Here is a 20,671-nt window from a genome sequence, read left to right on the forward strand (position 1 = left end):
AATGGAGACCCCTCTGGGCATGGATGGGATCTGGAAGGATCTAGAGTGGGTCTTGCTCCCTCTCCAGGGGGTTTCCTGTTCACCACTGAGTCCCCAGCACCCATAAAAGGATCCTGAGCATAACAGATGCTCAATAAATTCTTGGGATGCACATGATGACATGACCCCATGACCCTCAAAAAAATACCTCAGTGGGCTTCCATCGGGCTCGCCAACCAAACTAAGGGCTTTGTGACCATGAGGCAAGTTTACTTAGAGTCCCACAGGCCCCGCATGCTTTCATTGTAGACGGTGCCCCTCGGCTCTTCAGTAAATTTTCCTCAGTTTTTGCACAATCAGCTCTGTGTACCTTAGCCCTATGCCATGTTATCTGTCCCTACATCTCAGTCTTTACTGATGGATTGATTTGAAGATTTATTTAAAGATTATTTTATGGGGGTGCCTGGGTGGCTCAGTGGGTTAAAGCCTCTGCTTTCGGCTCAGGTCATGATCCCAGGGTCCTGGGATCGAGCCCCACATCGGGCTCCCTGCTCAGCGGGGAGTCTGCTCCTCCCTCTGTCTCCTGCTCGTGCTTGTGCTCTCTCTGCTTGTGCTCTCTCTCTGGCAAATAAAAGAGTAAAATCTTAAAAAAAAAAAAAAAAGATTATTTGTTTTAAAGAGAGAGCAGGGGGAGGGGCAGAGGGATAGGGAGAGAGAGTCACAAGCAGACTCCACCCTGAGTGCAGAGCCTGACCCGGCGCCCAATCTCATGACCCCAAGACCACTACCTGAGCCGAAACTAAGAACTGGTACTCAACCGACTGCACCACCCAGGGGTCCCTTTATCTCAATTTTGTAAGAAGTTAAGTCTTGTCCCTTTCCTGCTAGGATTTACTGCAGGTGCAGCGCTTCAAGCTGTGGCAAAGGGATGCTCCGCTTCTCTCTGCCTCTTCTGCCTGCCACAGCTGGACATGGTGGTTCCTGACCTGTGGGAGGCAGACTAACAGCCCCTAAAAGATGTCAGGTTCCACCCCCTGGAACCTGTGACATCTCGCACAGGAAGTCTTTGCACAGGGGACCATGAGTCTTTGAGATGGGGAGATCATCCCAGCTTTTCTGAGTGGACCCTAAAAGCAGTGACAAGTGTCTTTATAAGAGAAGCCGAGGGAGCTTTGCCACACACAGAAAAGAAAGCAAGGTGACCCCAGCAGGTCCTGGAGGTTGCCGGCGGTCACCAGGAGCAGGGAGAGGTGAGGAGTGGACTCCTCCCGGAGCCCCCGGAGGGGACACAGCCCTGCTCGCCCCCTTGATTTCAGCCCCCTTGAAACTGATTTTGGACTTCTGCCCTCCAGAAGGGAGAGAACAAATTTTGGTTGTTTTAAGACACCCGGTTTGTGGTAACTTGTTATGTACGGCAGCCACCGGCAAGTAACTTGTGACTGCCGGGGAGGGGAGGGGAGGCAGCTGGAAAGTTCTCGTTTCCCGGGGCGCTGTCCTCGGACGGTTCCGTGCTCCGCTCTGCGGGGCTGGCAGGACTTCCAGAAGGTGCTTCCTCGCACTTGGGCTTCCCGGGTCCTTCGCAGAGGCTCCTGCCCTGTGTGTGGGGAGTGAGTCCATGAGGGGCCCTGGGCAGGCTCCCCTGCATCTGTCTTGATGCCGAGGCTGCTTCAGTCACCAGCTTGTCCCTCGGTCCATCTGCAGCTCCTGCAATCTAGCAAAACCTCTGGCTTCTGTGTGCTGAGCCGGGTAGCTGTCCTGCCGGTCACATTCGGGGACAACCTCTGGGCACAGTCCACTTTCTGGTCCACAAAAATGGCTCCTGCATCTTGGCCGCAGCAGTTGTGAAGGGGAAGCTGCTGACTGTCTTCGGAGAAGCACGGTTTGACCCAGGTTTTTTGGATCCTTTTCTCTGTGGTCTGAGGACAGAGGCTTTGGAAGTCCACCCTTTCCACCATCACATGCTGTCCACGACCACATGGAAACAGTATCTCTGGGTGTTTTCTGAGCATCACAGACTCTATGGGGCCAAGGTCTGCTCTTCATTTTTAAAATCTGAAGGCAGGGGCGCCTGGGTGGCTCAGTGGGTTAAAACCTCTGCCTTCGGCTCAGGTCATGATCCCAGGGTCCTGGGATCCAGCCCCACATCGGGCTCTGTGCTCGGCAGGGGGCCTGCTTCCTCCTCTCTCTCTGCCTGCGTCTCTGCCTACTTGTGGTCTCTGTCTGTCAAAAAAAAAAAAAAAAAAAAAAAAAAGCTGAAGGCATCAGATTTCATTATCTATAGAGGAACCTAAGTCTCTGTGTCACAGCCATAAAAGAAACCGGACACAAGGCACACAGAGGGAGACAAGTGACTTCATCCCATAAACCCCCCTGGCTCCTGCTATGGGCCACACCCAGCTCTAGGTAGCCTGGGGACAGCATCAAACAAGCCCCTTCACGGGGCTTGGAATGGGAACCACACATGTGAGGGACACGGAGAATTCACTGGCGTCTGGATGGATCTCATGGGACAGTCAAATCCTCACACTCACGCCCCATCGGGTTCTAGCACTGGCCGTCTGTTGCCTTTTCCTCAAAGGACAGCACGAACAGGAATGCAATTCCTGGCCCCACCTTTGCCCTTGGAACTTTGTATGCATCCCCTTTGGGGTCTCCCGAGACGTCCCAGGCTGACGTGACTGTCCCTGTCGTACTTCCTGCCAATGCGCTCGGAATCTGGTATGCTTCCTGTATATTTCTTTATCATGAAACACACAGCTGAGATGTGCCTTTCACACATACATGTGACCCTGAATCATCAGACGGGCGACTGTATGCCCCAGGATGCTCTCCCGGCTGGCTGCAGGGGAACCGACATCAATGCAGCTTAGAGGAGAGATGGGCTGCATCCTCGAGGCTCAGCCCTCCTCCTGCCCCCCACCCCCAAAGGCTCCGTGGGAACTTAGAATGAGCTGGGCTCAGATCACAGAAGATTTCATAGACCATGTATAGACCTGGGAGGAAAAGCCACACGTCGTAACACTGACATTCAACACGTCCTGTAGCACCTTCCTGTTGGTAACATTCAATCTGACCATGACAATGAGGGAACATATGAATGATAGCAATGATGGCGTGACCTCCCTGACAAAGAGGTTATAAAACTTTATTGCAGCGTCTCACAGCAGAAATGAGTTTGCAAGGACGGGACTATCTTGGGATCTTCAGAGGGGGTGCCCAGGGGCTCCAGGGCACAGCGGAAGGGAGCAAGCCGCCTCCCAGGTAGCCAGGCCCAGGGAGCTGACCTGTTCCCCAGAGCTCTTGCAACAACACACTGCAGCACCTCTGGCTGGACCTGGGGGCGGGGAGGGTACGCAGGGGACTGGCTCAGGGCACTACGTGCCACCACTTGAAGGAGAAGGGCTGCCGGCGCACGTTGGTGCCGCAGTGGACCTCCCCGTGCCGCACGTGGTAGGCGTAGAAGTCGTCGATGAAGGTGCAGTGCAGGCCCAGCGGCTCGAGCAGGGAGCGCACCTTCTCCTCCAGGCAGCAGTGGCCGTTGATGATGGGTCCGAAAGGCTTGGGGATGCCCAGGTGCTTGCCCAGCACCAGCATGTTCACCTGCAAAGGAGAGGGGTCCCAGCGCGGGCCAACGGTGTGCAGCCTGCATCCCTGCCCGTGGGTCCCTTTTCCTTCTGACCTTCAGTACTAGCAGCCCACTACACAGATGGGGAAACGGAGGCCCAGACAGGTCAAGTGGGCCACCTCCAGCCGCCCTGCTGGTCTGGGCCTTATACCCAATTCTGTTGGATTCCAGCTCCCACGATCTCAGTGCTACCCTCACCTTCCCCCTCTGCCACCTTCTGGCAAATTCTCCGTCACTCCAGGCCCAGCTCAAGTTGTACCGCCTCTGCGAAGCCTCCCGTGAGTTCCCAGTCAGTGCTCCTCCTCTGGGCTCCTCCCGTGGCTGCCAGCCCGATGCCTGGCCCATCGCAGGCTCTCAGTAAGTATCCGTTGACTGGATGAATAAAGGACTACCTTTTTGGTGTCACTCTCCGTGTATTATCGTTTAAGGTAATGACTGTTTCCTCCCTTATGCTGGAGGTGAGCGGAGGAGGATTCTGGCTCTAGGCCCACATGGGTTTGCATCCCAACCCGTCTCCTCAACCGCTGTGTGACCTCAGGCAGGTCACTTCACCTCTCTGAGCCTCAGCAGCCAGACGAGCCCAAGTGGGTTTCCGTTGCTATGACGCTCAGACATCAGGCTCACAGAACAGGTGCGGGGTCAGTCTCTGGGGCTCAGGAGTCACAGATGGGCCTTTCTCTGTTATGGTCCGGACCCAGCCCCTGCTGAGTGTCTTGTACCCTGAATTTCTTGGCCTGTTCCATGCCCACAGCCACGCCCCGACCTCCGACTGTGGGCTCCTGGGGTGAGTCACGGCTCATGCTCAGCTCCTTCCAGAGCTTCCAGCAGCCAAGGCACAGAGCAGTGCCGATGACTTCATTCACCATGGCTCATCCCTTGCCCGGCATCAGCCTTCTTTCCTGCCTGGGAAACCCGGCGGGGCTAACACCAAGAAACAAAATGCCTGGGGCCAAGGAATTTTAGTCAAGATGCCCCCTCCTGCCTTGTTTTAGCCACAGAACCTCTTCCAAATAAAATCCTGTGTGGTACCTTGATGCCTAAAACAGAACAAATCCAAAATACCAGCTTTGAGGTACCGTCTTGGAACCCCAGTGACCTGGGGAAACCAGTTTGACGTCCCTGTGCTGGGGGCTCCTGGCTCCTCCCTGAATGTGACCTCCAGCCCCAGCAGGAGAGGGCGGCTGTGGGGCCCCAGCAGAACTGGGTGAGGTTTCTGCCTGGCCCTCGCGTATCCTTTGGAGAGACAGAGTCAGGGCACAGGGACGGTAAAAATACAATAGATGTGGCTTTGAGATGGTGCTTGGCAGGGAGTGGGGCAGTCACGGCTAAGAGTTCTCGCCAAAGGCGGGATCTCCCTCAAGTCCCCCCTTCAGAGGACAGAATCCACCCAGCCTGGGCCATGCTAGCCTCGTGGCCTCAGAGAGGCCTTCCCGGACCGTCTGAAATGGTGTCCCCCTCTATTCCTTCCAAATGTGACCTGAGAGCAGAGCTCAGTCACTTGTTCTGCCCACCGCCCACCCACGGCGTCCTGCACAGGGACGCCCACAGGGGGCAGTGCCATGTGGTGAGGACATGGGTTCTGCAGCCAGATCCCCAGTTTTGAGACCCAGCCCCGAATCCCATGCTACCAGAGACCCGACTTCTCTGTGCCTCATCTTTGATGTGGGAGCGTTGAGAGTCTTGGGCTCCCAGAGTGGTTGTGAGATGCCCAGAGCCACCCTGGGAACTACCCGCAGCCACGCAGACCCCAAGCTGACGGCCAGGCCCCCCGGATCCGTGCCCAGGCTCCCTGACTTCAGGCCATTGGCAAAGGTGGGCTGACCCCGAAGACCACCTTCCTCACCATGTTTGGAAAATAGGCTTCAGCCTTGAGGGTCCCCTTGACCTCCTCCTGGAGCTTGAAGAGCTGGGGGATGTCGATGATGTCCCGCTCGGTCAAGCCCAGCTCTCGTTTTAGCACCTCTCGGTTCCAGTTGATGCAGCTCTAGGGGCGTGGGGGTGGGGAGCAGTGGGAATGGTGGAGCCAACTGGCATGGGGGTCGGGTGGCGGGCTACGATGAGAAGGTGGAGGGCCTGGGTGGGGGTGATGGGGCATGACAGGGCCGCCACGGGGAAGGGGTGGGAAAAGCTGTGGGGGAGGGCGGTCTGGAGCTGAGGCCTGGCCAAGGGAAGGACCAAGGACAGGGTCAGGAAGATAGTGATGGGCACCTCCTTCTCTTCCCTCCTTCTCTCCCTCTGTTCTGCTCAGTCCCTCTGCCTCTGGCTTCTGCCTGGGTGTTCCCATCTTTACAGTCACTCTGTGTCTTTCTAGCACTTGGCCTCTCTCCTGCCAGTCCCTCTGTCTCTGAGAGTGTCCCCTGTCTTGCAGTGGCTCCAGCATTCCCGACTTCTCTTCCTCTCTTTTCCACGCATCACCATTGTGTGTTCCCACAGTGGTGACTGAAGTCTGTCTGTCCCACACACATTGACCCAAATCCCAAAGCCATTCACCAAGCCGACCCGCAGCCGGTGGGAGGCTCTGCCTTATGGCTCCCAGGGAAGGGAAGGCGGTGGGGTGGGTGGCTCAGTCCCCCTGGGCTGAGGCGTCCCCTGGGCTGGGCACCCAGGCTAGTACCTCCACGTATGAATTATGTTCTTTCAGCTTCTTGTCTTTCAGAAGGTCCTTTATTTTCTGGTTTTTTCCTGTCATGGAGAAAAAGGAAAAAGAATGAAGATGAATTCAGAGGTCGATGTCCCTCTTCCCAGTAGGCACAGTGGGGACTCAGTTTTCCCATCTAGAAAATGGGGGCAGTTATAATTTCTAACGCACAGGTTCGTGGCGAGCATCGAGGAGGCAAAGGCCTTTAATAAAGTATTTCATCAGTGTAAGTTTTCCTTAAAAGTGTTTCTCTCCCTCCTTTAAAGTATTTCCAGAGGTCTAACCATTGTCCGATGCCACGCAACATACTATAGATATTAGGTAAAAACTCTCATCCGTGGGGAGTTACCAACACTGACCCAGCTCATGTCTGCGAACTTTAGGATTCCCTTCTGTGCTCCAACGAGATGGCTCTTTCTTTCCCTCCCTCCCTCCCTCCCTGCCTCCTTCCCTCCCTCCCTCCCTCCCATTCATTCATCATTTGAGACAGACTGAACTTTCCTCAAGTCCTCAAACACATTTCGTTTTCTCCTGCCTCTGTGCCTTTGCATTCACTGTTCCCTCTGTCAGATCTCTCTCTTCCTCTCATCCCACTGCCTGCCCCACTGGGCAAACTCCTGCTCCTTCCTCGTGATCCTGCTTGGTCTTTGCCTCCTCTAGGAAGCCTCCCTTGAACTCCTCCCAGATACTCCTAAAGCGCCCGTGCCACCATTGTTTCCTTGACTACTTCCCCAGGACCGAGAATGAGCTCCCGCCCCCCAACCCCCGTGACAAGGGGAGCTACTCCGCCCTGTTCACACAACATCCCTGGAGCTCAGCGTTGTGCCCAGGGCATAGGAGGTGCTCAGAGGAGAGCCATTGCCCAAAGGCCCCCATCTGGCAATGGGCGACCGCATGAAGGCAGAGAAAGGACCTTGGATGGAAGAACAAGGCAGAGCCAACTTACTTTTGACGCCTTCAAACAGCGCAGCTTCCCCGTGGCCCTTCTTCAGCTGCTCCTCGAACAGTCTGTAACAGGACCTGGGGCTGGCCAGGAGCAGCCTGAAGCCCTGGGGGCAGAAACACTGGGCTCAGAGGTCAGCTTTGCCCCTGGGGCTCCCAGAAGTGCCAGCGTAGACCCAGGCTGCCCGTCTCCTTTGTGACCCCTCCTGGGATTGAGGGGGAGCTGGTCAGGCTTATAAGGCCAGGCCTCCCAAGCAGAGTACAGACCAATGCTTAGGAGCCCAGGGAGCAGGCGTGTGGCTTCCTTCAGGCAGCCCCCCCCAGACTGCACACCTTCTTGTGAGCTGGGACGAAGCTCAGGAACTCATCCACGTGGCCCACGTACAGCCAGTCGGAGTACAGCCTCACCGGGGCCTGCACCTGCTGGGCGCTGAGGAAGTCCTGCACGGCCTGGTGCATGTCGTGGTTCTCGGCGCTGCCGGCACAGGATGAAGGGAGCGTTGTGGTGTGCGAGGGGCAACAGGGGGCCTCTGAGGGCATGGAGGCTTGCCAAGGGGGTCGAGGTTCTCCTTCAGCTAGGGAAGGGACTCAGAAGCCTGGATAACTTTATTCTATCCTCAAACATCGAGGAGTTTATTTGCCATTCCAGTTTTTTGGGGGGAACTGAGACACCAAGTCAGTACAGTGAGTAAGACCAGAGCTCGGCCTCAGAAAGCACTGCCCACTGGCTCAGTCCAGATGCTGGGGTTGTGGGTAAACATGGGGCTAACCCATATTATCCACAGCGACAGGAAGAGCCAATCCGACCTCAGTGGGTAATCCCTTGTTAGCCATGTAGCCCTGGGGACATTCCTTTACCTCTGTGGCCTTCAGTTTTCTTCCTGCTCTGGCCTCCAAGAGCCTTCCTGATCTAGCCCTTTGCTCTTTCTCACTTAGTCTCTTCCAGCCACTCTGGCCTTCTTGAACACACCAGGTTCAGTCCTGTCACAGGGCCTTTGCACATGCTCTTTGATATTCCAGGAATCCTCTACCCCAGCTCTCCCCATGGCCATGTCCTTATTGTCATCGGGCCTTAGCTCACGAGCTGCCTTCTCAGCGAGGCCCTCCCTAGTCTCCCTATCGGTTCCCATTCCTCCTCTGTCCCTGTCTTTTTTTGTATTCTTCGCTCTTTGAAATTATCTTATTTGTTTACCTTTGTGCCTCCCCTACTAGAATAGCGGCAAGGCCTTGTCTGTTAGGCTCATGGCTGCCTTCCTTCCTAGCACCTGCCTAGTGCCTGGCACACAGTAGGTGCTCAATAAGTGTTCACTGATGGAGAGAGTGTAAGTGGCAGAGCTTGCATTTGAGCTTGGGCCCACCGGACTCCTAAGCTGTATTCTTCGCTCTGTGTTTTATTCCTGTCTAAGTCCCTAAAGTTTGTCGAGGCTCTTGGGTTGGGAGCACGTAGGGAAAGCTTCTGTTGTAGCCTCTGCTTTTCCATGACATGCCTGGGTCTCCCCTTCCCCGTCCCTTCCCCCCGCTTTTATAAGATTTTATTTATTTATTTGACAGAGAGAGGCATAGCAAGAGAGGAAACACAAGCAGGGGGAAGGGGAGAGGGAGAAACAGGCCTCCCGTGGAGCAGGGAGCCCGATGTGGGGCTCGATCCCAGGATCCTGGGATCACGACCTGAGCCAAAGGCAGAGGCCCAATGACTGAGCCTCCCAGGCGCCCCCAACCCCTTCCCTTCTCACCTGGGGTAGCTGCTGCCCCCAAAGAGGATCCTGCCCAGAGGGTATTTCTTCTTCCCAACCCTGACCGGGGGGCTCACTTCCAGGTTTCCGAAGGAGTCGAAGGTAGAAGCCTCTCCATCCTCGGTTTCGCGAGTCACGTAGCCAAAATCCGGGCCCTGAGATGGGAGAAGCAATGGCCAAGCGTTAGAGAGCACGATTCCTGCGTGAGGACAGGGTTGGGGGCCAGGTCACAGGCAGGATCCGGTAGCGGTCAGAGATGGCACCGAGAGGGCACCGCTATGATCTGCAGGATGCCTCAGGAGCTCTGACTCAGGTGGTAAGAAAAGGGACGAGCACTTATGGGGTGTCCCATGCGTGCCTGCTGCTTTGTAAACCTTAACTCCGGCATTATAACAAATCTATGAAGTATCATTTTTGTCCTCATTCTGCAGAGAAGAACGAAGGTCAGAGTGGTGGGTGACTCCTTCGGGCCCTACAGCCAGCTGGTGGAGGGATCTGAGCTGTGTCTCCGGCAAGCCCTCTAGGACCACACTGTGCTCCGTCCTGACTGGGCTGGAACCGGCTTCACTGAGGGGCTGTGATGCCCCTGTGTGGATCTTCACGGGAAGAATGGGTGGGCGACACATCTCACCCCCTCTGTGCGTTTCCCGTGGCTGGGGGAACGCAGCTAGTGGCTTAGAACAACACACATGGATTCTCTTCTGGCTCCAGAGCTCAGAAGTCTGAAAGCACTCTCACCGGGCTAACCGCAGGGGCCGGCTCCCTCTGGAGGCTCTGAGTCTGTTTTCTTGCTCTTTTAGCTTCTAGGGGCTGGTGGCCTCTTTCCTCAACTTCATGTCCTGTGTTTCCACCATCACATGCCTTCTCCCACTCTGTCTTCCCTCTTCCAAGGAGCACCATGATTGTACAGAGCCCGCCAGATAACTCAGGGGCACCTCCCCATCTTGGGGTCCCTGACTTAATCACATCTGCCAAGTCCTTTTGCCACAAGAAAGCATCAGGTCCTGAGGATTAGGGCAAGGCCGTGTTTGAGGACACCACTCTGTCTACTGCACTAGCCCTAGCTTTCTATGAAAGGGGAATCATTCCCAATCCCTCTTCTCCCTTTGTCTCTAACAGTGATGCCAGCCTGACTCCCATGCCCACTGTGCCCTAGAAACTTCATGACCCCAAAGCTGAGCCCAAAAGGCAGTGCCCACCAGCATCAGGGAGTCAGTTGGTCACACCCATGTCCTGTGCTTGGCCTTCCCGACACTGCACGCTCTTGGGTCCTCTCAGTCTCCTGTGTATGGGACAGGGTGTCCCCAGCCTAGTCCCTAATCTTTGATTCCCTACAATTCTCTTCCTCTTGGTGCTGCCACCCAGTCTCACAGAACACCGACTATGTGCTGACAACCCCACGTGTCTCCCTCCTGTCTGCACATCCCCCCTAACCCCTGACGGCCATCCACTGCTTGCTTGACTTCCCACTCGGGCGTCCACCAAAAATCTCACACTCGCCCCAGATGGAACGGTCGACCCCTCTTCCCTCATCCCCCATCCCTCCCACAGTCCTCCCCACCTCAGGGCAGGATGGCTGCTGGTCACAAATGTTAAAGCCTGCCATCAACTTTGGCTTCCCTTTTTCTCACCGGGGTAAGGGAATCCTGTCGGCCAGGCCTTCCAAAGCATGTCCAGAATGTGGCCACTTTTCATGCCCAAACCTGCACTGCCCATCGCCTCTCACCAGGTTACTGTGCCTGCTCCCTCCCTGCACCGCCTGCCCCCATTCCCTGTCCCTGTCCCTTCCCCACACCACCTGCCCCCCCCATCCATTCTCAACAAGGAACCAGAGCTTCCCTTTAATCACACCCATCAGGTCATGATCCTCCTACAACAACCCCCAGTTTCCCAGAGTTTAAACAAAGAGCCTTGCAGTGGCCCACAGGACCTGCCCCCTCCATCTCTCTGACAGTCTCTCCTTCCACCTTTCCCTCACTTTTTCCTCCAAATCAATCCAGCATTTATTGTATCTTTCAAACATCGCAAATGAGTCTGGAAAATCATCCGGCATCTTGCTTGTTCTCTAGCTGGACAGCTTAGATCTGACTCATCGACCCACTGAACCGTTCCTTTTTCAGAAACATAGACACCGTCCCCCAATTTCCCAATATCCTTATTTTTAACTCCTGTGGCTTGCTGGATCAAAGCTGCTGAGATTGATACAAGTTCAATGTCATTTCCTTCCAGAATTAACTCCTCTTTCTGGGCTCAACACCCGGCCTCATCCGAACCCTGCAGATGTATTTTTCACCCAAGAAATTTTGGATTTCAATAAGAGAACCATTCTCCTGAACAACGACGTTGATGGGGAAGTGAGTGTACCCAGACCTCGTTCCGGAAAGGAAGCCCAGGGGCCACGCCCTTGACCATGCTCCGTACACAACTGCAGATAGTACAGACAGGGCAAACGGTAGCCAGATCTGGTCTAGTGCTCACCATTTGTCCACGGAGAGCCTCTTCTTCTTTGCAAGGAGACTGACTCCTACACTGATGTGATTGATGTCCCTCCGCAGGGCTCCCCTGGGGCCCTTCCCGAGTGATGTCAACATTTTCTGGAACATCCACAGTCCAAGGCTGAGAACGGTCTTCGTCCTCAGTAGATGCGGCACAGAGACCTCACCCTTCCTCCTGCTCACTCTGCTCCGCCCCTTCTGGCCTCCTGGCTCTTCACTCAACATGAGAGTCTTGCTGCTGTCTCAGGACCTTTGCACTGGCTATTTCTTCTCTCTCGTATACTCTCCACCCTGACATCCATACAGCCAAATCCTTCACCTCTTTGGAGTTTTTGCTCCAGTGTCAGCTTCCCAAAGGGGCCCTACCCTGACCATCCTATTTTAGAATTGCAATGTAATTCCCCCACCCCACCACTTTGACACCCGGGAGCCCCTTGATTCTGTTTTTTTCTTCCTACAGCACTAGATTCCACTTTCCAACATGCAATATAATTTACTTATTCACCATATTGCTTGTTTATTGTCTTTCTGGGCTAGGATGTCACCTCCGTGAGGGCAGGATCTTTGGCACTGCTCACGGATAGATTCCAAGTGCCTGAAGCAAGGCTGGGCACAGAGAATGGGCTCCAGGGATATATGATGAATGAACGATAAGTTCATATGAGTCACTGCCTTGGCCGTTGCCACGAGAGGGGCTCAGTTCCATAGGCTGCAGGCTTGGATTTCTGAAGGTGAATGAAGGTGCGCCCTTTGCAGAAGTGCCCCCTGCCCCCAGGAGTGGGAGGGGCAGGGGACACCCTCACAGGCTACCTGATACTGTTTCCGGCCCAGACTTAGACACCTGTCACCCTGTCCGCTCTCCTCGAGTCTCTGTTCACTGAAGCCCCAGACTGTGCAAATCCATTCTTGAAACCTGCTGATCTGTTTTCACAACCAGAGAGCACACCTGGGCTCACCTCTCACACTCACTCGCACTGAGCTGGCTTTAATAGCGTTATTGTGTTTTAACTGTTTACCTTCCCAGCGGCCTTCGATTTACAGTAAGCACTGCTGGTTTTCCGCTTATAGGTGATGTAACATTTACCGACATGGTCTAATGGGAAGAATACCCACCGTGCGTCAAGCTGTGTGCTAAGCGGCCCCTGAGTGGTGGAAAGGGAGATGACGAGGCAGTGATTTATAACAAAACAGTCATGAAGAAACCAATGTGGTTCCGCAGCCCAGAATGCCAGGGACCACGGCGGGGCATCCTTCAACGCCTGGGATGGTCTCACGGTGGAGAGCACTGCAGCCGAGCCCTGGAGGCAGGGACACCGTCAAACATGGGAAGCAGGAAGAGCATTATGAGCAGAGGGAACAGCATATGCAACGGTTATGAGGTGAGGAGCAGTTGGGCACATTTGAAGAACGGGAAGGAGGCCTGTGGGATTTGGAGCTGGGTGAGGGATGGGGAGAGTGGCCCGCAATGAGTTTGGAAAAGCCGATGGGGACGCTGTCTGGTGACGAGTTTGACTTTGAGCCCAATTCTCTTCCTGAGTGATGGGCGTCAGAAAACCATAGCCATGCTTGCCTAAGAACGCGTCGCAGCCTCTCATCCAAGCCTGGGTGTGGGAGAGGCGGGGACCCCTGTGCTGAAGTGTCCATCTGCCTAGAAGGACTCGGGAGATGTGGCTGGTGATGTCAGAAGATCTGGCCTCTGTCACCCTGGGAGCATGGCAGTGGGAGACCGGTCGGTCGCTGAGCAGAGCAGGGCTGAAAGCAGGGGGATGGGCTAGGGTCCCCACGGGCCAGCGGGATTATTTATCCCAGTGGTGGTCCTGAAACAGGGGTAACCTGGTTCCAGTCGAAGAGACACCATGGACCCAACGAAGTCTCTCCATCATCACCACCCAGGGCAGGGGAGTGAGCGAGACTCAGACGAGTCGCTGAGTTGAGCTCAGATTTCCTTTCAAAGCCTCCTGGGTGGGCAGGGCTGCCTCCTCTTCCCTGGGGCTCAGGGTGCTCCCTGGCAAGCAAACTTTGCATCCCACACCCACACTCCTTCCTCCGTGCTTCCTCGGCGCCTGGAGTCAGGGGCTCTCAGCACCCGGGGTACGCGCCTGGCGGCACACGGGGTACAGAGCTCTCTGGGGCCAGGCCCGCCCGGTTTCGGTGCCAGCTTCTCCTCTCTTCGTGTGACCTTGGAAAAGCGGTTGCCCCTTTCTGAGCCTCGGTTTCTTAATCTATAAAATGGGCCTCATGATAATATCTAGATTAAAGGTTGCTGGACAAATTAAATGAGTCAGTGCATGTAAAGAATTTGGCATCATGTCTGATACAGGACACACGCTCGATGAACGTAACTATTCCCATCGTTAGCACTCTGCGCTGAGCTTACGCGATCCTGCCGGGCTAGTCCAGCTTGACTCACCAACATGTCACCCCACCCCCAAACACCTGCAGAGTCACACCTGGGAAATGACCGCTCTGATCCCCAAACCCACCCCATATCCCCCACAAAGGCCAGACTCCCCTCCCCCAAAAGACAGAGCCTCCAGCCAGACACTGAAGAAGATGCCAGTCCTGGCCCAACCCACACCTTGCAGCAAGAGCATCTTCAATGGGACAAGGAAGCCACAGCCGGACCCGACGTCCTTGGCAGGGTTATTTTGAGGACAGGCCGAACTCATGGCCGGAAAGAGCTTTGGGAAAGGGGGAGCCAGATCTCATCTCAGCGGCGACAAAAAGGTCATGGCCCGCCTGCGTGATCACTGCCCCAGCAGGAAGGGCTCCTGCTAAGGAGCCGGGGTGCTCGGCCACAGGTGGTGAGGAAGGGGGCATTGGGCGGGGGGATCTCAGCAGCCGCGGCCCCACCAGCACGTACCAGCAGGCATTTGATGGGGAACTCCTTCAGGCCCCTGTTCCTCGGAGAGTCAAAGACCACAGGCAGGGTCTTGTGTGGGGCTTGGATGTAGCCGATTTCTATCTCGTCCTGTGCAGAGCAAGGGGAAGGAGGGAGGGCTGATGGGCATGGTCGTGACACCCAGTGCAAGGAGGGGGGCATGGACCCATTCACTCTCCCTCTGTGGTCAAGGGCAAATTCCCATGCAGTGTTCGAGGAGGAAACAGAGCTTATCGTCCCGTGTGTGCACAAGAGGGCTCACCCCCACTGCTGGTGAGTGCTGGGGCTGAGTGCTATAGGTGCTGGGGACTTGGTAAGCGAGCCTCAGGCCCTGTCCTCGGGGAGCTGGTCACCTAGCACCCGGTGTGAGGAGGTGATGGGTGGGAAGGAGGGGCTCCTGATGGGGTTGAGACAGGTAGAGAAGGGGTAGCAGTTCAGACCCAGCCTTGCCCACAGGGCAGAAGTGGGGAAGGCTCCGAAGTGCACCTGGTGCAAATCCTGCCTGTATTCTGATAGATGTGATGTTGGATGGGGCCCCCTCTTTGAACCCCTGAAACGCCCATTCTTGGGTCAAAGACGGAGCTACCAGCACTTTTATACTGTTCTGTCCGACTTAGCCCAGACAGGACTTCTAGAAAGGAAGGGGTGTTCTCTGTGGGTTTGGGAGAGGGATGGGAGATTTTTTCGGGGGGAGGCTTTCTAGCTGGGATTGTAAGAGCAGGACCTGGATGTGGGGGATGGGAACGGGGAGGGCAGCGGAGAGAGGGAACAGCACGAGCAGAGGCACGGAGGAGGTGGGAGCAGGGGGAATGCCACGGGAGGGCAAAGAGCCCGAGGAAGCAAGGGAGTGGCAAGAAGGCTCGGGTTGGTCACCTGCAGCCACTGTCCCGTGCCGGGTTCTGGGGTGCTGAGCTGGGTGAGACTCAGTCTCTGCCCTTGGGGAGCTCATGGCCTGATGGCGAGCCTGGCACAGAACAGGGGGATAGTGTGGCACCAGGCAGGCTGGCCAAAGGTGAGGGATAGTCAGGTTGGGGTGGGGTGGGGCTGGAGGCAGGCTGAGAGGGAGGAGATGGAAAGTGCTAGAGCAGGGGTGTGGCCTGGTGTGGTGGCTGAGCTGGGAAGGCTGGCTGGGAGGGAGGGCCCCTGGAGGGAGGGGTTGAGCTCCAACCCTCTGAGCTTTGCATCATTTCCGGAGGGCCTCTGAGAATTTCCACGCAGGAAGGTAGCCTGTACCTTGGTGACCCCGCCAGACAGGCAATGGCCGGCCGTAAAGGTCACTTTACTCACCAGCCTGAGCGCCCACATGCCCGGACCCTCAGAAGCACCTCACTTCCTGCCCATCTGAGGAAGGGTGGCCCCCAGCCCCAGGAGCCTGGGCCCCCCGTGTCCCTAGCCTTCAGGAAGATCCACCCTGTGTGTCTCACCACCAACCCCCCCCACCCCCACCACGGCACAGACCTGCATCCACCGGTCATCGTTGCTCTGCTCCTTGGAGGGGACAATGACCTTGCACTTGGCTTCCTTGGCTAGAGCTATCACCGACTTCAGGAAGTTCTCATTTTCAAACACCCTAGAAAGGGCAAGAAAGAAGCTTCTCAGTGCTCTGGATTCAGCAGACAGTGGCCTTGGCCAGGGTCTGAGGGGGCAAGCTGGACCCCTGCAGGGTCCCTAGGGATGGAGCAGGAGCTCAGGCCTGGACGGATGGGGGGAGGGGCACAGTCATCGCTCAGGAGATGCTCATGGCCTGGATGGCAATGCCGGCTCATCCTTTCTCTCTGCTCTCAGCAAACATCTCACTGAACTCTTACAGCAATCCCTGAGGGGACCAGCAGGCTCCCCTTCCATCTGGGAGAAGCCACAACAAGGAGGTCAATGCTCAAGGTCAATGCTCAAGGCCCCTCTGGAGGAGGGGATGCCTCAGTCGAGGCAAAGAGTTGGTTTGCCACTAAGGGTCATGCCACATGGCTACACAGCACCAGGCTTTGAACCCAGGCCTCACTGGCTTCCAGCCTGCGTCCTGACCTCCCTGCAACCACCAGCTCACCCCTTACCCCTTCTGCCCGGAAGCAGCTGCAAGAGAAGAGCGGACGGGCCCTCTGAGACCCCAGCATACTCAACAGGTGTCCTCAGATGGCGAGATGGATGCCAAGGCTCCCCAGGGCGGCTTGTTAAAGGGCAGCTGGGTCCCATCCCCAGACTCCAGACCCCACAGTTCTGGGGTTGGCCAGGAACATGCATTTGAAATGGTTTCTGGTGCGGGAGGTCCACAGGCCGCCCACTGAGCCTGGGCAGGCCGGCTCAGAGACTGAGGGCTTTCACCTGCCAGGTCTAGAAAACTCTCTGGGCCTTCGAGAGAGAAAGCTGCCCCGCCCCCCACTTCTGCATTAGGGTAGGAGAGGAAGGACAAAACAGCAGCAACAGGCACTTCCCTGCCTTTTTATTCCAAATTGGCCAGAAGCCTTCGGCATGTTGCCGTAGGAGTCATTTTCCCCCATTTAAACAGCAGATATTTCGGGGGCGGGGGTGGGAGCTGTGGCCAGAAGCCAGGGCTCCTCCTGGTGTGTCTGTGCCCCACCCGGGACCCTCACCTGCACACGTACACCTCCTCTGGGGGCTGAGTGTTTGGGGTCATGATCCAGGGGGCCACACGGAAGACCACGCTGTCTTGGAAAAGCAGGGCGGCAGGAAGATCCTGAAGGTGTGGGTGAGGCCAGGGCTGTCACCACGGCCGGGCTCCGATACCTACCACTTCCTGGCAAGGCTCTGTACCCCCACCCACGAGGTGGGCCAAGGCCCAGGAGCTCAGGTCTCCCCTCGGGCTGTCATCTTGGCCTACCGGGTTGGATGTGTCCAGCAGGGAAATGGTGAGGGAAATGAGTCCCGGGAAGTTGACGTCTGGGAAAGCGAGGCCCTCCACATAGAAGTCCACGCTGTGCTGGCCGCCTGGGAGCTCCAGGGGGTGACTGGGCTGCTGGGGCCCCAGGACCACCCTGTACCTGGAGATGTCTTTGCCGCCTGGTGGAGAAAGGAGGCTCAGGTCTTCGTTTCCCCGGGGCCATGATGCCTTCCTGAGGCCATCTCACTCAGGACAACATGTCCCAGCTAAATGGGCCCACTGTAGGACAAAGAAACTAAGGCATCGGGTGGGACATCGCCCCCTGGCTGGGGCTCCATGGGTGGAGTGATGGGGGAGGGGGAGTCTGAGCCATTCCCAACCATATACACACCAGTCCAATGCACATTACAGTTCATTCATTCATTCATCATTCATCATTCATTCATTCATTCATTCCTGAGCACCTGCCCTCAGCTGACACCTGGGGAGACCAGGGAGGTAGTCCCTGTCCTAGTCCTCAAGGAGTACACAGCCTCCTGGGAAAGGAAGGAGGACCAGAGACAGTCAAATCACAGATGGTAATGAGTGCTGTGATGGAGAGAACCCCGAAGGGTCATGGAAGGCTTCCTGGAGGAGGGGATGCCTCAGCCGAGGTTGTCACTAAATCAATGTCAGTCTAATCAAGTTGATCTGGGATGGAAGTAAGTCAGATCAAGTCGTGCCTCTGCACAAAGCCCTCAGATGGCCTCCCCACATGGCTCAGACTAGAAGGCAGAGTCATCCCAGGTCTCCGGGAGCTGGCCCCGCCCCTTTGTTCTCCACCCTCATCAACCACCTGAGCGCCTCGGCCTGCACTCCAGCCACACTGGCCTCTCTGCCTGCCTTCCTCAACCCCATAGGAATGATCACACCTTAGGGCCTTTGCCCTTGAGCTTCCCTCTGCCTGGAATGCCCTTCCCCTGGGTGTCTGCGTGACTGTTTCCACACCTCCTTCTGCTCAAATGACACTTTAGGGGGGAAGCTTTCCCCAGCCCCCTCTCCTCCGGGGGGGGGGGGGGGCCCAGGCTCCACCCCTCAACCACACCCCCTTCCCTGCTGCATTCTTCTGTGCAGCATTTAACCCCATCAGACACACTAGATGCTTTACTTAGTTATTTTGTACATGGTCTCTCTCAACCCAGCCAAGAGGAAAGTGACACGTGGACAGGAGCTTTGGCCTGTTCTTTTTCTTTGCTCTATGCCCTGAGCCTCTAACAAGCCCGGCACTCAGCAGCGGGGGCTCATGAGCCGCTGAGAAGTTCATGGTGTCTTTGATGAGCAGGATGCTGGAGATCACACTATTACCTAGCACCGCGGTCAGCTCGGCTCAGATGCAACACTCTCTGTACACAAGAGTCCTCTGTGTGTGTGTGTGTGTGTGTGTGTGTGTGTGTGTGTGTGGCAGAGAGGAAGAGACAGACACCACCTTCTTGTTCCTTTGCGTTTCGTCCGCCTGCTCTTTCTAGAAGGGAGAGGCAGTGGTGTCCACCTGGCTCACGGCTGTATCTCTGGTTCTTAGAACGTGCTACTGAACAGGGGCTCAGGAATTATTTGCTGAAGGGGGGTGAGAAGGGGCTGTGCCGGGGCAGGAATGGGACCCCGAGTGAGGGCCGAGGGCGACTCACGGTTGGCTTGAAACACCCTGACTTTGTCCATCTCCGACTTGGACACGTGGAGGAGCAGCCGGTGCTTGGTGAAGAAGTCCCTGGGGGTGTTGGTGTTCAGGGTCACCGGGGACATGTCCTGCAGGTCTGGAACGAGAAGACCCTCTCCTCTCTCACGGCTCCCCTCAGACCCCACCCCCCTCAACCCTGTCGCCTGATTTTATCTTCATCACGCCCTTGCCAGGATTTAAATAATGATTTTCATTTTGGAATGAGCTTAGGAGACAAGCTCGGTGAAGCAGGGGCCATGGCTGGCTTGTTGATTGCTCTGTCCCCAGCCCCCAGAGCCTAGAAGCATCTAGAAGCACTGAGAACAAGGACTAGGGCATGACAGTGAGCTGGGTAACTATTTGAGTGGATGGGTTTTTCCTCTGGGCCTGAGTGGGAAGTGAACCAACCCGAATGATAGCCAACACAGGTGTGGGGAGAGCGAAGCTGGACAGGGGTCTCCTCTGGGCATTAGCTCCCGGGTGAAGGGAATCAGAGGTGGTGGGTTCGAGCCCTGGATCTGTGGGATCCTGGGAGGTATTTCATCTCTCCGTGTCTCTGTTTCCTCGTCAGTAAACAGAGCTAAGGGTAGTGCCCACGCACAGGGGAGGGTGAGGTCATGTGTATGAAGGGCTTACGGCGGCAGCCCGCATCCCGGGAGCGCCCATGAAGGGTACTGGCTCTTTTGATTAGGGCCGGGCATTTCGTAGGGGCTGCCCCTTGGCATCAGGCAGAGACAATTGCATGCAACTTCCAAATGCATCCATTTCTATGCTGCCCTAGCAGCTCCCCGGGAAGGCCAGCGCTGCCGCCGTGGCTGGCCGACGTCCCTCCCCCAGAGCCCTCTTCCATCCCAGCCACGCTTCACAGGGGTGCTGCTGGCAGAGACCCTGCGCCCACCACCATCCTTGTGTCTCTCCGTGGTGTCAGGGTGCCTGATTCCACATCCTGAGCCTGTGACTTACTGGCTGTGTGACCTTAAGCAAATTGCTTCACTTCCCCATACCTCAGTTTCCCCATCTGTAAAATAGGGTTGAGGACAGTACGTACTTCCAAGCCTTGTACTGAAGGATCAGATAGGTTAATTCTGAAGAGGTCAGAGCAGTGTCCGGCATGGGGCACCGGCTCGGGGCTGCTCTGACAGGACTTTGGGGCGGAGTTCGGCTTTCATTTTGAATGATTTCAGGTCCCCGCTTTGACCCAAGAGCAGAAATTTAGGTTGGGCCATGGACCGGAGCATGGGGCCTGGAGGAGGCATTGGGAGACTCAGTCCTGGTCCTGGCTCTTCTCTGGCTGCTGTGTGACCTTGGGTGAGTCACTTACCCTCTTCGGGACCTTGTCCATTCTTCTTCTTATGCAATGGACAAGCTAACAAGAACATGCTTCCTTTAAACCCCGTCTCTGAGGGCTGTACCACGCTCAGGCTGCATAGACAAAAGGGCTTTACAAAAAGACCAACCAAGCTCTATTTCCATGAGCTCTCTGGGCAGGGGGATGCTGAGGGGCGGGGGTCCTCACCTTGGCTGTCCAGCACATCATTGTCCCTGCAGTCCATGGTGGAAGATTTGGGATTGTCTCTGTCACAGTTCACCAGCAGGATGGCGCCTTGCCCGCGCGGGCCCCAGGTCCAGGTTCTCTGTGGACACCCAGCAGAGACGGGCCACATCTAGAAACCTGTGTATGTCCCTCCAGCTCTTGGGGGAAGCATAACCGCTCTCCCCAGCCCCTCTCGAGCCTTGTGTGGTTTACAGATCTCGCTCCCACATCAGCGAATTCTTTAGCCCCAAGAGGGGAATGTTCGCCTGCTCCAAAAATCCTAAACATGGACACCAAAAATGCAATTCAACCACT

General features: G+C 56.1%; 1 protein-coding gene across 1 annotated transcript in view; it reads right to left on the reverse strand.

Moving 5' to 3' along the window:
- Window positions 1-3,135: 3,135 nt before the first annotated feature.
- Window positions 3,136-20,671, reverse strand: part of PADI4 (peptidyl arginine deiminase 4) — a 36,478-nt gene continuing 18,942 nt past the window's right edge. Inside the window, exons 5-16 of the mRNA XM_047726464.1 lie at window positions 20,339-20,456; window positions 18,794-18,919; window positions 17,130-17,308; window positions 16,882-16,985; window positions 15,752-15,863; window positions 14,276-14,383; window positions 8,918-9,072; window positions 7,518-7,659; window positions 7,189-7,291; window positions 6,219-6,286; window positions 5,448-5,588; window positions 3,136-3,579 (exon numbers count right to left, since the gene is read on the reverse strand). Coding sequence (XP_047582420.1) covers window positions 3,346-3,579; window positions 5,448-5,588; window positions 6,219-6,286; window positions 7,189-7,291; window positions 7,518-7,659; window positions 8,918-9,072; window positions 14,276-14,383; window positions 15,752-15,863; window positions 16,882-16,985; window positions 17,130-17,308; window positions 18,794-18,919; window positions 20,339-20,456 — 1,590 coding nt within the window. The 3' untranslated portion in view covers window positions 3,136-3,345. The remainder of the gene's footprint in view (window positions 3,580-5,447; window positions 5,589-6,218; window positions 6,287-7,188; window positions 7,292-7,517; window positions 7,660-8,917; window positions 9,073-14,275; window positions 14,384-15,751; window positions 15,864-16,881; window positions 16,986-17,129; window positions 17,309-18,793; window positions 18,920-20,338; window positions 20,457-20,671) is intronic.

The sequence above is a fragment of the Lutra lutra genome, chromosome 4, assembly GCF_902655055.1.
Source record: "Lutra lutra chromosome 4, mLutLut1.2, whole genome shotgun sequence".
In the NCBI taxonomy this organism is placed as follows: domain Eukaryota; kingdom Metazoa; phylum Chordata; class Mammalia; order Carnivora; family Mustelidae; genus Lutra; species Lutra lutra.